The sequence below is a fragment of the Choloepus didactylus genome, chromosome 13 (assembly GCF_015220235.1).
Source record: "Choloepus didactylus isolate mChoDid1 chromosome 13, mChoDid1.pri, whole genome shotgun sequence".
NCBI classification, from domain to species: Eukaryota; Metazoa; Chordata; class Mammalia; order Pilosa; family Megalonychidae; genus Choloepus; species Choloepus didactylus.
This window is the reverse complement of record NC_051319.1, coordinates 93973386-93987931: the sequence shown is the minus strand read 5'-3', so window position 1 is coordinate 93987931 and position 14546 is coordinate 93973386. Positions and strand designations below refer to the sequence as shown.

General features: G+C 50.7%; 1 protein-coding gene across 3 annotated transcripts; it reads right to left on the bottom strand.

The window, feature by feature from the left end:
* Window positions 1-2676: 2676 nt before the first annotated feature.
* Window positions 2677-14174, bottom strand: PCYOX1L (prenylcysteine oxidase 1 like). Of its 3 annotated transcripts, XM_037802050.1 has the most exons (7): window positions 13995-14063; window positions 11377-11400; window positions 10186-10392; window positions 8527-8701; window positions 6573-6784; window positions 4064-4204; window positions 2677-3583 (listed from the first exon to the last, which is right to left on the bottom strand). In XM_037802050.1, exons 2-7 carry the CDS (start codon window positions 11381-11383, stop codon window positions 2922-2924), a joined length of 1404 nt encoding a protein of 467 aa, XP_037657978.1. In that variant the 5' UTR covers window positions 11384-11400; window positions 13995-14063; the 3' UTR covers window positions 2677-2921. The 3 variants fall into 3 exon arrangements, with proteins under 3 accessions (XP_037657978.1, XP_037657977.1, XP_037657976.1); XM_037802049.1 differs by lacking the exon at window positions 11377-11400 and having other exon boundaries at window positions 4070-4204; window positions 13995-14174; XM_037802048.1 differs by lacking the exon at window positions 11377-11400 and having other exon boundaries at window positions 13995-14173.
* Window positions 14175-14546: the final 372 nt, after the last annotated feature.

Below are 14546 nucleotides of genomic sequence, written 5' to 3'. Positions count from 1 at the left end.
CGCAGTGCCTGGTGAATGAATGAATGAAGCCTTAGGAGGAGCGGGAGATCGGTCCCTAACTCCCTCAATTGCTTCCTCATAGGTGGGTCAGGAGCAAAGCATCTCTCCCTCTTCCCACCACACCCCATCTTCCTCCACTCTATTCCCCCTCTCCCTGACAGTCCCCCTCCCTTGAAAGGAGGCTGCAATTTTGCTTGGATTCCTACTCAAGGGGTCGAGTCCCTGTGAGGGTTTGAAAGGTCTGATATTGCAATCAGGACTATGGAGGATGAGTGTACTCTTTTCTGTCTTGTTTGGTAGATTTATAGGGCTCTCTCTGTCTTTGCAAAGATTCTCTTTTCTTCCAGGAGGTTGTGTGGCTTTGGGGGCTTCTGCCCTAGTCTAGGAAGGCTGGGGTGGACTGCCCTAGGCTCTGGGACAAAAGCTTCCAGCTTATTCCCATGCTCCCTCCTGGGGCTCTCAGGAATCTCTGGACTTTCCTTGAGGCAGGTGGGTGGTGAGAACCAACTCTCAGGTTTGGGTTTGGGAAGCAGGCAGCGTGGGCATTTTGGCTGGCTTTCGTTCTGAGCTGTTGGGGCCTGCCCAGGTAGGTAAAGGTGGTATCTGAAGGACGAAGCCAGGTCCTCTGCAGCCACGCTGGGGCATGGAGCCAAAACCTTGACTGAGGACTGAGGATCAAGGGTAACTGCCCTGGTTTGCATCTTCTGTATGCACATCCTCCATAGGGACTCAAGGGTGGAGTGGTTATCAAGGGCAAGTTTTATATTGTCCTTTGTTCCCTGGCCCAACACCACATTATCATCAATTACATCATCAGAGCTCATGCCATCCTCATTCCACACACAGACTGTCAAAAGAATCCGTTACGCATTTTGATTTCACAGGACTTGGGAGGAGTAGAAAGGGATATTCCTGTCCTGTGTGTGGTTGACATTGTGGCTTTCTCTCCAACACCCTTTCTAGCCCTCCAACCCTATAATTTGGATGAGACTCCCTCTGTTCCAGGGGTGGGATCTGACTCTTCTGAGCCAATGAGCTTGATCTCACCCCCCCCCCGTCACGTGATCGGTCCAGTTTCTGAGGCCTAAGCCAATTGTCATGTGGCATTCACTAGGCCACAGGAATCAGTTCAGCAGTGGCCAAGTGGCCCAGAGCCCAGGACTAAGGATCAGTGGCTATGGGAGAAGACCCTCTGACCCCGGGAACTCTAGGCAGCCATCTCTGACCATGAGGGAAATAATGAAGTTGGAGATTGCACAGTGCTCGATGCTAATCCTGTGCCTGGACTTTTAAGTCGTGACAACCAGTAAAGACCTCTTATTGCTTAAGCCAGTTTGATTTCGGTTTTCTACTAGTTCAACCAAAGCATTCTAACGGATGTGTCAGCTTCGTAATTTCTACAATAACAAAGTGCATGGTACTTGCACTTTAAAGCTACCATCTCTTTCATCACCACTACCATCACCCCGGCATAAAATGCTCTGAGAACCCATTTGGGCCTCTACCTATTTGAAAGGTATTTTGCTCCGTGCTTAACTAATTTTAAGGCGCCGCAGACTTGAGCTCTATTCTATGAACTCACCAGGAGACCAGTTATTTCCTCATTTTGGGCTTTTACCCCCCTCTCTCTAAAGCGAGGGAGGTCAGCTGGATGACCTCAGGGGCCTGTTCTGTGTTAGGAAAGCCACAGCATCAGGGTCATTTGACGATGTTTCCACCTAAAACCCGGACCCTTCCCCCAGGCCTGATTTAGTAAGGTCTGGGTGACACTTGGGAATCTGCATCTTTATCAAGGTTGTCCCCCACCCCTCTCTAGAAGATTCTGATGTGATGGGTGGTCCACAGGCCACACTTGGAGGCAAGCTGCCGGGTGCCCCCGGCTCAGTTCCTCCCTTCTCTCTATTTACAGAAAGAAACGGGACCCCAAAGGAATGAAAAGACCTTCTACTTCCTTGTTAAAAGTGATCTTTACAGGTTTGTTGAAAAAACAAGGGCGAGCCAGGCCTAATTCTCCTCCCCTTTCAAACTATGGTCAGAGGGGAAAGCAACAGGTTAGACCGAAGAACTCCACCAACACCTTTTCTTCCTTTTGTCTGCTGGGGTGAATGTTGGGCTCTAACTGCCCTCCACCTTCCGGGAACTTTTTTTCTGGCAAGACAGATGCATTGTATTCCCCTCAAGCCGTGCATAAGGAACAGCATGGCCAGTTTTCTAGGATTTCCTGCCAAGGAAAAGCTTCCCCCTTCCTGTGGCTTTGTGTGTTTCCCTCTCTCCATGGGACGCCAGGACTCTCCTGAAGCCTCCACTGGGGCAACCAGCTCTTCCTTGGGCCCCACCGCTGCCCTCTCCCCCATATGCAGCATTGTTGAGAGGCTTAGACGGAGAGTAAATTCTTAACTAGCTGGTTCACATCTGGCAAGCCCACAGTAAACAGATCTCATTTCTTCACGTTTTCTAATTTTCCCTTCTACTTTATTTGTAAATGTTTCATGGTAGGTTCCTCCAATTCATTTTGGGAGTAGGCAAGTGAAAGATGGTAAAGAAATTATATTCAGAGGCCTCTGCTTTACATTCCCTCCCATATTCATCCCCATCTCCTAGTCAGAAAACCAAATGAGAAGCAACTTGATAAGACAGCTTTTTTCTTTTTTAAATAAATAAAATGTCTACATTGACTTGAATTCTCTCCCCTTCTTTATTCTTCCTTTTAAAAAAAGAAGAAAACACTGTGCGCTTCCTTAAGAGAAACAAGCAGACAGCAGGCCACCTGGCCCTACACAGGAGGGAGAAGGTGCAGGACACGTGGGGGGTCAGAAAGAGAGTCTGGGTGGGCGAGTGTAGCTCCTGACAGTCCTGGACTACTGTGGGGTATGAGTCACCTTCAGTGGAGGACAGATATTCCTGGGCTCTCCCTGGAGCCCTCACAGTTCAGTCTTTACCTTGTGCATCAAATCCTTTTGGTCAATCTTGTCTAGGTCCTGGAACCAGCGGTTGTAAGCCAGCAGGGCCACGTTCTTGGCAGCGATGGCCATCACCTCTACAGAGCTGGCTGCCCACTCCAAGGCATTGAGGTAGAAGAGCTGGTCGTGCAGTGCAAACCGCGGGAGGGTGGTGCGGGAGCCGAACAGAGGGTGGGCCTGCCACTCGGCCGTCTGGACTGAGTAATAGGAACGGAACAAGGTCTTCAGCTGGGTCCGCAAGAGGGGCTTGGGGGATTGGACTCGCCAAATGGCAGCCTCCTGAGGCTGCTTCCGCCGTAAGTTGGCCGAGATGTTGACAGGACAGATGTTGTCCAGAGCACAGAAGAAGCTGGGGAAATCTGTGGTAAGGATGTTGGCGAAGGGGAAAAGTTTAGGGTCGGGGAAACCAAAGTAGGAAGAGTTGAGGTAGCCGTGGACCAGGGAGACGACGGTGGTCTGGAAGGAGCCCTGGACATCATCAATGGGTGGGTTGAAGCCTTTGAAGGTGATGTTGCTGCTGCTGTTGTCCAGCTGCAGGGGGGTGGCGATGACCACTATGTCATAGAAGTCGGAGCCGCTGCCCACCTCATTCTCATATCCCACCTGGTAAAGGGCTTTTCCTTCTGGAAGGAGAGAAGAGACCACAAAGGCCAACTTAAGTCTTGGCTTCTACCTGCTGATTTCCTATCTGGGGTACAACAAGACCCTGGAGGAAAGGGTGCAGCTGAGCTGCTAGATGGTGGGTCCCAGGCTTTCCATGCTGGTGCCGCTGCAGAAGGCAGCACCGGACTGGGAGTTGGGAGACCCAAGTTCTTGCTCTGGTTCTGTCGCTGACTCCCTAGGGGAGTGTGGCCAAGGCTGTTGCTCAAAGTTCTTAATGGTAACATGAACAGGGCTGGATTAATGCAAGTCTTCGCTTTCTGGCTCTGACATTTAAATTGGGACAACAGTGCCCTCTGGTGTCATTCCGTGGTGCTGGGGCTTCCCCCTCTTTTTTTTAAATACTCCCCAACAGATCACAAACCAGGGTTTAGGTACAGAGGAAGTAGAAGTGTCGACTGTCTAGGAGTGGAGGGGCGACACCTCCTCCTCCATCCACTCACCCGTACCGTGCAGGGTCACGGAGGTCACTGTGGCGTGGATCACGCTGGCCTTGGTGAGCTTCAGCAACCCGGAACAAACCAGCTTGTTGCCTCCCTCCACAGACCACAGGCTGCCTTGGGCCCCAGCTAGCGACATGGCTCCTGGGCCAAGCGGGAAGGTGGTCAGTGGGTTTTCAGAATCACGGGGCAGTGGGTTGGAGAGTCCAGCACCATCCTCCCTGGGCCTTCCTCCCAAGGCAAGACTCCTCCCAACCACAGGCAGAGGGTCAACAAATCAACAAATAAATACAGCAAAATTCAAAACGTTATGAGGTGAAAACATTATGCTAAAGGAAAGAAGCCAGCCACAAAAGGCCCCATATTGTATGATTCCATTTATAGGAAATGTTCAGAGGAGGCAAATCCATAGAAACAGAAAGTAGATTGATGGTTGCCTAGGGCTAGAGGGCTAGGGAGTGGAGAGTGGGGGTGGTGGTGGCAAAAGGGTATCAGGTTTCTTTTTGGGGTGATGAAAACAATCTAAAGTTGATTGTGGTGATGGTTGTACAACTCTGTTAATATACTAAAAGCCATTTGACTGTACACTTTAAATGGGTGACTTATACAGTATGTGAATTATACCTCAATAAAGATGCTATTTAAAAATGCTATGAAAGATACACAAAAGACACTGCAAGAGTGAGCAGAAAAGCCCCGCTGAGAGACACTGAGGCAGAACCTGAAGGCTGGGAAGGAGCCAGCTGGGCCAAGGGCCAGAGAAATAACATCCTGGCAGGTGGGAGGTGCTTGTTAATACAAACCTTTTCATTCATCTTTTCAGTCCTACTATGGTCCTAGCACTGGTCTCAGTGTTTGGGATACATCAGTGAACAAAAGGGACAGCGATTCCTGCCCTTGTGAAGCTTATGTTCCAGTGGGAGGAGATAAAATAGTTTGCTAGAAGATGATGCCTGTTATGGGAAAAAAGGGAGCAGGGCAGGAGGGTGGGGACTGTTGGGGGCAGGAAGAAGGGGAGGGTGTAACTTAAAACCTGGTGGTCAGGGTAGCGTCACTGGAAAGGCAACATGTGATCAGACATGAGGGAGGAGTGGGAACTTGCTGGGACTATGCCTGGGGAGGGGCATTCCTGGCAGAGGGAAGGGCAGGTACAAAACCCTAGGGTGGGAGCAAGCCCAAGAGGCTGGACTGCTGTGGGCAAGGAGGAGAGCTGATGGGGCGCTAAGTCGTGCAGGCCATGGGAGGGACTTTGGGCTTTATTTGCATGAACATGGGAGCCATTCTAAAGTTCTACACGCAAGCAGGACATGATTGGCTTTTGTTTAACAAGGATCATTGGCAGCTGTGTTGAGAATGGCCTGTAGGGGGCAGTGTGATGGTGGGGAGCGGGGTAGGGGATGGGGGAGGCAGGGAGACTTGGCGGGACACCAGAACGCCAAGTGAGGGACAGTGGTGGCTCAGACCACAGTGGTAGCAGTGGTGAGAAGCAGCTGGATTCCTGATGGATGTTGAAGGTAAAGCAGACAGAATTTCTTGACTCTTACATGTGTAGGGTACGAGAGAAAGAAATGAGTTAAAGTTTTAGCTGGAGCAACTAAAAAGAGTTACCAGCCGAGCTGGGGAAGACTCTGGAAGGAGCAGGCTTGAGGGGGGCAGGTCAGGGCTCATGTCTGGCCTGAGTTGGAGATGCCCATTAGACTTTCCTATGGAGACACAGGGATGGCAGCTGACACATGAGGCTGCAGTTCTGGAGAGAGTGAGGGGCTGGAGATATGTACTGGGGAGTCCTTATATAGATGGAATTTAAAGCCTTGGGACTGGGTGAGATCACCAAGGAAGCATGAGTAGTTGAGAAGAGAAGAGGACCAAGGCCTGAATCTGGGTCTTCCAATATTAAGAGGCTGGGAGAAGAGAAGGAACCAGCCAAGGAGGCTGGGAGCAGACACCAACAGGTGTCCATGCAGTTCCTTGGCCTGGCAAAATCCTACTGCATCTCTCAAAGCCCAGAGTAGTTGCCACCTCTTGGGGAAGACATGCCCCAACTCCCCCAGGCAGATTTAGCTGTGACCCCTCTGTGTGGCCTGCCCTGGAGGATGGGGGATTGTGCAAATACCCACTGGCCCCAGTAATGAGCTGGGAAGATGAGGTGCTCCAGTGGATGAATCCCCAGGAACCCAGAGGCCTCAGAGAGGTGGTTTTTGGAACCAAAGAGTGGACAGCAAAGTATCACGTAAATCCCAACACTGACACACACATCAGAGATGATGAGACAATCAGGAGTGGTAGAAATGCACTGGACCTGTGAACTGAGCCTGACTTTTACTGTCTTTGCAGCAGGGGGAACACCACCTCCTGCCTACCTCAGAGGACTGATGCCAGAATCAAACGAGGTTGGGGCAACAAAGTGCTATTGGACTGTAAAGGGCTGGATAAGCATGAGGATATTACTGGGAACCCGGCTCATTCTGGACAGCGTGGCAGGGTAAGGGCAGGCCGAGGGCTGGAGGCTCACCAGCAAAGGCGGGCATGGCTGCCGACTGGCCGTAGCTGGCCCGCAGGACGGCAGAGACAACATCGTCGATGAAGCGCTGTGTGACGCCCACCTGGAGCAGGGACTCGGCCACAGATCGCTGGGTCATGTTGACGAAGGTGGACTCCCCCAGGGAGGAGAGCAGCTCCTCCACGCCTGAGAAGGCATAGCCATGGGCCTGGTACTTATAGATCCTGGGAAACACAGAGAGTGGAGCCTTTGCATAAAGGCCTTTCAGCCAACCATGCACTATGGGGTCACTGCTCCTGGGAGCCCCCCGGAGACCTGCCACCTCCTCCCCATGAGCAGGGATGATGGGAGGCTGGTTACGGTCCCCTTGCCTGGTTCTCTTGTCTGTGGTGGGCCCGCCTCACCTAAAGGGACAGTGCAGAGGGAAGGGCAAGTATTCAGAGTCCTACTGGGACTGCTGGTTCTGATGAAGGACAATAGCTTCTCCTCTCTTAGCCCACCCCTGCCTGAGGTCATAGCCCTTCTCTCACCCAGCTGGAACCAGCAGGCAGTAGGCCATGGCCCACCCGTGCTGTTGTGTCCCCTTTTCCAACAGCTTCAGCTCTGTCCTGGCCTCTAAGACAACATGGGACCTGATGGCAGCAGCTTCAGCCAATACTGTCACCTTCTCTGCTAGCCCAGCCTGTCCTCCCCTCTGGCCTAATTTGACAGGGCTTCATCTCTCTCCTCAAGCTCACATCTTGTTCACTCAATCTCAGGGACTGGCATTTGCCCTGGGGCCATCTGCTGATGGACTTCTGGACTGGCTGGCTTTTGCAATGTTGCCTATTCTGGAGCTGCTTTGTAAACATGTTGACTCTGTGTGAGCAATGGGACACCCAGATGGAGATGTCCAGGAAGCAGTGAGAAATGTGGGTCTGGAACTTAAGGGGAAACTGTGGCTTGACAGGTAGAAATCATCTCCCACAAATGGAGAACTTAGAGTAGGTTTGGGTAAAATTGACATGGGAGAAAACTATAAGAAAGAAGAAAAAGAGGTCAAGGACATGACCTTTGGGGGACATCTGGAGACTATAAGGAAGAAAAGCTATAAAAAGTGCAGTTATAGAAGTAGGAAGAAAGTATAGAAGTACCAGATAGCAGGAGAGGAGGAGAGTTTGGCACTGAAGGAAAGGAAATAAGGGGCCTGAAGCGCAGCTCCTGCAGCTGGGGCTAGGAGGCAGGGAGGAGCTCCTGGAGGGGCTCAGGGAAAGAGGTGGAATGAGCAGCCTGCTGAGCGAGAGGGTGGTGAGGCAGGGACAGAGTGAGAACAGACCCCCTGTCCTCTGTATCTGGAGGTGATGGGGAGGGGCTGGGACCCGAGAAGGAGAGAAGTACTGAAGAAAGGTATTTGTTCTAGATGGAAAGCCTGGGGGTATAGCAGAGTTTGTAGACTGTAGGCTTCCAGATGTGTTTCATTTGGCTTATAAGATGAATTGGTTGCACACATCGTAAAATGTGAAGATTTCAAATATAAATCTAGATTTCTGGCTTCTTCTGAAAAGCTGGAAGATCTGGCCATATGAGGGTGGTATTTCCCCATGGGCACAGGTGCTGGATGTCCCCTTTCGAGTGGGGCCTTGCTCTTCAGGTTGCCCCTCTCCCCACTGCCCCCTGTTCTCTTCCACTTGGCTGCTTCACTTACTAAAGCCCCTGTAGGCAACTGACATGCAACCCATGCTTTTATTAGTTTAGCAGGAGGAAAGAGAATGCTAGAGTGACATGCAAGAAAGCCAACCCCTGCATCAAATGCGTGTATTCCTCACGCGAGGGGCCCGCTTTGAACGTGGATTGAACTGTGCTGGGCTCCTCACACCCAGTGGTTTTTTTTTCTCTTTTGACAATTTACAGCTATGCTGGCTCCTTCCCAACCTCTTTTCCTCCCCCTGCTCAGGAATGCCTTCCCTGCAGCTCCGGGTGGTCCCACCTCATGAACTTCTCCATGACCTCCTCCACCCACATCTGCAGTCTCAGGAAGCTGATGCCGTAGTGCCACCAGAGACGGAAGAGGTTCAGCAGGTACCAGTCGGTCTCCTCCAGCACGAAGTGCTCCCCGCCAAAGATGGCGCTCCTGCCCACCACCTCGCGCCGGTGCCTCAGCCCTGAGGAGACAAGGAGGAAGCCCTCAGGTCCCCTAAGAGGGCCCCCAGAAGGCCTGGCAGTGTCTTAAGTGTAAATTCAGGGCTTTTCTGAAGGACGCAAATGTACTGGTTTCATTAAAGGAAATGCAAACAGTATGGTTTATGGTTTACTCATTTGCCTTGCTTGTTTATAAATAGTAAACACTTGTACTGGGAAAACATTTGGCCTTGCTGGTCATTAAAGAAAGGAAAATTAAAATAATGTATCATTTTACATTGTTTTCTTCAACAGTGATCCATTCAGCCATGAGTAGGGGAAATCCAGGTGTCATCCCAGAATGTCCAAGGGCTGCCAACGGACAGGGTTTGCTCTGAGATAACTCTGGGCACCAAGACTAAATGGAAATCATCACAGCTCCTTGCAACCATCAAGCACTCTACAACATGCAGAGCACTGGGACTTATGCCCTCGCCCTTCATCTTTAGCTGCTTGTGCAGAGGAAGAACAGGTGTTATTAACCCCAATTAAAGATGGAGAAACTGTGGCTCAGAGGTTATATGACCTTTTATTGTTTCTTTCCCTCTTCCTGCCCTTGAGCCCCTAAGAGCCCCTACCCAGAGGCAACCAATAAGTACATTCCTTAAACAACCTTCCAGAGATATTTTGTGTGAATATTTGTAAATCCATATATATCTATAATTTATTTCTCTTATTTCTCTCTCCACCCCTGCAACCTGTATACCCTGCTCTGTACCTTAACAATATACCATATCTTGGAGACTGTTCCATACCTGCACATAAAGGGCTTCCTCATTCTGGCTGTTGAACTTTCTACTGTGTAGATGCATCACAATTTATCTAACCCCAGTTCCCAGTAGATGAGCAAGTAGGATATTTTCAGTCTTTAGCTATTATAAACAATGTTGTAATGAACAGCCTGGTAGGTATGACACTTTGCACATCTGCAAAAACATCTGTAGGATCATTTCTGAGAAGTGGAATTTCTGGGTCAAATGGCATATGTCTTTGTGGTTTTGATGGATGCTGTTGGCTCCAATCCCAGCTCTCTCACTGACTGGCTGCATGGACTTGGTCAAGGTCTATAAAACGTCTGAGCCACAGTTGTCTGAGGAGGAGATGACAATACCCATCTTGCAGGCTGGTAGGGAGGATTAGAGGTAATGACTATATACCACTTGGAAGGGGGCTAGGTCCTTGGCAGCGCATGGGAGCCATTAGGATTACGATTTAAGAGGCAGCACATTGAAAGGGAAAGAAACTGGCCTGGTAATCAAACCTGAGTTCTAATCCCGGCTCTGTGACTAACTCACTGCGTAACCTCAGGCAAGTTCCTTCCCCTCTCTGGTCTCAGCTCCTCCATCTGGAAAGTGAGATTAGACTAGATGACCTTCCAGCCTTGACCATCTGGACAGTCTGGGAATGGACTGACGGCTGCTGCCAGCCCCAGGGGGCCCGAGCTGGAGCCCCAGGACTGTGCACTCACCCAGCAGCTTCACGAAGTCCTGCATGTGCAGGCTCAGGGAGTGGAAGGAGGCGGCCCCGCTCTCGTAGTGCTGCTTGTTGACGGAGATGGTGGCCAGGCGGCCGCCCACGGTCCCCTTCTCGTACACATCAATCTGTACCCGGGGCCCAAAGTGCTGCTGGAGGAAATGGGCCACAGCAGAGCCCCCGATTCCGGCCCCCACCACCGCTGTCGGAAGGCCGAAAGGTGGGGAAGGAGAGAGAAAGCATGAGAGTGAGAGACTGCAGGTCACACCTGAGTGGCCTCCTGGGCTGGTAGTGCACAGACATTTGTGTTCCACAGGCTCCTAACATTTCAACAAGGAAACTGACAGCCTGAGTTTTTAGTAAAGCTATTAACAAAGGGTCACCCCCACAACTGTGGTTAAAGACCCTTTAGCAGCAAAAGAGCAGGAAAGAATCTCAAAACCCAGGATGATCATTTAAAAACTATAAATTTAGTTTCATAAAAACTCATTACATTGCTCCTATTCTCTTATTCCACTATGAATTGGTGGAATCTGTCACCCACCAGTATTGTTTGGGGGATCAGTGTTTGGAAAGCGCTCCTTAATCCAGGGGTCCTCAAACTATAGCTTGTGGGCTAAGTCCAACCAGATACCTGTCTTTATAAACAAAGTTTTATTGAAACACAGCCACACCCTTTCTTTTACTTATTGCCTATGGCTGCTTTGGGTGAGGCAGAGTGGAACAGACAGGAGAGACTGTGTGGGCCTTTACACAAAAAGTTTGCCAAACCCTGGTCTACTACCACCTGACACTTAAATGATTTCTACATATGTATTTGCCAAGGCTGGAATCCATCCTGTGACGGGTGGCTCACTACTTACGGACACCCTATTCCAGTTTGGACTCTCGTTCTGCTGTTTCTGCCAGTTGAGGTCTCTTTGGGTCCTATTATCCACTGTCTTTAATACGCCTCCAACCTTTCTGTTACTTGCAAACTTGGTTCTTATGCCAACAGTATTCTCATCCAAAACACTGACTAAAATGTTTCACTGTACAGAGCTCTGAGGTGATACTAGGAACCACTGTCCAGGCAGATACTAATCAGTAAGTAGCAATGTTACGTAACATAAGCCATGAAGCTATTGAACTGGACTACCACCCTCCCCACAGTTCTTGCCCACCATGTATCTGAGACACAGCTTACCTCTCATCGATCAGTCTAGCAATCCTATCCAAAAAGAAGATGAGGTAAATCGGGTGTGATTTGTCCTTACTGGAACCTAGAGACCATCAGCTCCTCATCAAGAAGTGTCAGGCAAACCTCAGACCACATGAGGTTCTTGTTGTCTGGCCTCCGGTAGTTACTCCACTCCCTGCCCTTCCCTCCCAAGGCCCCACCTCTCCTCTGCCTCCACTCCTTTTGCTGTGGAGCCCTGGTCCTGATTCTCTCTTACCCTTGGGCCTTTGCATGAGCTCCTCTGGTTATCCGGAAGGCTTTCTCTGACACCCTTTCCCTGGCTGCCTTCTATAGCCCTTATGTCATTTGTAGCCTGGCCTGCCTGAACCCACCAAAGAGGAGCTGGTGTCCCACCTGTGCATTCCCATAGCACTCTCCTTACCCCAGCCTAACCCGTCACGCTACACTCAAATGCTCTATCAAACATATCCCTCCAAGGACTGAGAGCAGGGTCTGGCTGTCATTCACTACTGTAGCACCAGAACCCAGCAGAAAGTAGAGCTTTTTTTTTTTTGTACTTATTGCATGTTGAAAGAGTAAACCACTTCTTTGTTCTCAGTATTTATAACCAAGAGTAAACCACTTCTAAGAATGCCCTTAAATTTGTTCATATACACACACCAGTGTGATCCCACCCCCCATTTGCAAATGCAGTCCCGAATTAATCCCGCCCCCCCAAAAAAAACCAAAAAAACAAAACTGCTATCACAGGACCTTGAAGCCGCCAGAGGGCTATGGGGAAGACATCACCTCATTCAACGCCCAGTAACTGGCCTACAATACAATATGCTGTGCACAAAGATGAATCAAGTAGGTCTTCTGCCCCCCAGGAGCCCAGGCAGGGAGTGGGCAGAGAGACTCACCCCGTTAGCTATGAGAATTACAACAGCAGGGTTCCAGAGAATCCTGAGGAGGAAGCAATGAATTCTGCTCATGGGGGCATGGGGACAAAGGGCTTCACAGAGGAAGTAACATTAGGCCTGGACCCTGGAGGACAATATGGTTTTTGCAAGTGAGGAATCACAGTCTCTTCAGGGGGAGTGTGTGGAATTATGGGTGAGTAAAAGGGTCCAGGTGCCACACTTAGGTGTTTAGATTTGATCCAGCAGAAGCCCGAGGCCTGAAGCCATCTAACAGGACACTACTCATTCTTGTTGTGGGTAGAGTCCAAACCACCAAGGGCGGACAGTGGCTGCCATCAGGAGTGAGGACAATCAGGAAAGCTAAAGGGCAGCTTGGCCTTTGCAAGTGTCATGCCCTGGATGACTTTTGGGGTGAGTAGGCAGGATCAGCTAGAGTAAGGCAGGCAACAAGCTCTGCATTGCCAGTGACAATTCTGCTGGGAGGCCATACCCCTTCCCCAAAGGTCAATGGGAAGTGTCTTGCCCTGCTACTTGTTCCCAAGGGAGGGACAGGCCATTACTAACTCTTCCTTATTCTTCAAAGCCTGGCTCAAAGTCTACCTCCACAGAGGCCTTCTCTGGCCACTCTAACTCTCAGCATTCTGTTTCCTCTGAAAAACCTGAACTCTCAGTCCCAAACTGATTTCTGCCCTACTTGTCTGTTTTAATCCTTTATGGCCTGGGCTGAGAGTCCATAAGCCAAGAAACCTGAGTACACTGCAAGGTCCCCAACAAGTCTGTGGGGCTTTTGTGGGACATCCAAGGCACTCCTGCCAATTGGGGTACGTGGAGGGCAGCCTAGTGGAGTAGGGGCTCTGTACCCCCAGACCAGAGGAAGCCCAGCATCTCTGACGATGGGAGTTTTATGAGATGGACTTTAAAATCTTTAGGAGTTATCAAGAGTTAAAATGATAGTTGTTAAAAGGAAAACAAAAACCAGTAAACACTATGTAACTCAAGTCAATGATATGTACCATGAAGTATTTAGTGGTATCCTGATGTTCGCAATTGACTTTGAAATGGATCAAAATAGAAGATGGGTAGAAGGGCGTGTGATGGACATGTGATAAAGCAAATACAGTAACATTTGTTAATAGGCTCTGCCTCTGCTAGGACTTGTCTCCTAGTTGTCCCCAGGTTTCAGCCCCCCACACCCACCCAACTCTTCAGCCCTGGACAGGGGGTGGAGATGTGTGGGAGGGAGGGAGGGAGGGAAGTGACCTTTCTCTGTGTTAACCGCCTTTGTCAGCTGTGCCCTAACTTCCCCGTATTGTGCTGTCTCCCCTGCAGGCAGGAACTACAGAACACTATACCTGGCCACACAGATAGCCATCAATAAACCTTTGTGAATGACATCGCCCAGACCCTGTCCTCTGTCATCTGGGAACCTAGCAAAGAATCAGATCCCCACCAGATGCTCAATCAATGACCCTGGCCCTTCGTGAGATCAGAGGCCAGTCCTGCCTCAAGCCTCTTTTCCGTTCCTGGCAGTCCTCTTCACATCCCCATGCCACCCTCCCATCAGCACCTCCCTACCGCGGTCCCCTTACCCGCCCAGCCCCAGCCCCAGCCCCTCCCCTCTTCTCCACCTAGCTCCTCTCTCGAGCACCCCTCCCTCGCCCAGCAGCCCTTCCCTTCCCCCACCCAGTCCCCGCTCAGCACCCCATCCGGTCCTTCCCGCACCGATTTTGCCAGGCGGGGCGTCTCCGCCTGCAGCAAGGGCAGCAAGGAGCGCGGCCAACGCAGCGAAGAGCGAGGCGGCACAGGCCATGGCGGGAGGCAACCTGGGCAGCACGCCCCGACACGAGCGCTCGTGGCTTGGCGCTCAGCTTCCAGTGGCCGTCCAGTCTTTCAACCTCGCCGGTCGCAGTCTCTCATTGGACGAGCAACCGTCCCTCTCCAACACGAAGCCCTCATTAGCTACAGCTCTCTCCAGGCGGGCTTTATCATTGGCAGCTCTCCTGTCCCGCCTCTTGGATGCGGGCTCCTCATTGGCTGGCTCATCCCAGCTCCGGCGCAGGTGTGCGTTCTTCGGCTCTTCAGCTTCAGAACCAGGACACAACTGCGGCGAGATTGATGGAAAGGAGATGAAGCTCTGGAGACCTCAGTTCAAGTTCAACCTCTGAGAGTTACCTGCTCTGTAATGTGCCTTCTCTGCCTCACTCAATTTCTTCTTCTGTAAAACAATCCCTGCTCTACCTTGTTAGGTGGTTGTGATGGTCACGTGATATAAGG

Excerpts from the sequence above, each read along its gene's own strand:
- PCYOX1L (XM_037802048.1), bottom strand. The coding sequence starts at position 14,082 with ATGGCCTGTGCCGCCTCGCTCTTCGCTGCGTTGGCCGCGCTCCTTGCT. Across the intron at positions 8,702-10,185 it reads GGACTTCGTGAAGCTGCTGG|GGCTGAGGCACCGGCGCGAG; the intron begins GTGAGTGCACAG and ends TTGTCTCCTCAG. Across the intron at positions 4,205-6,572 it reads AGCCATGCCCGCCTTTGCTG|GAGCCATGTCGCTAGCTGGG; the intron begins GTGAGCCTCCAG and ends CGCTTGGCCCAG.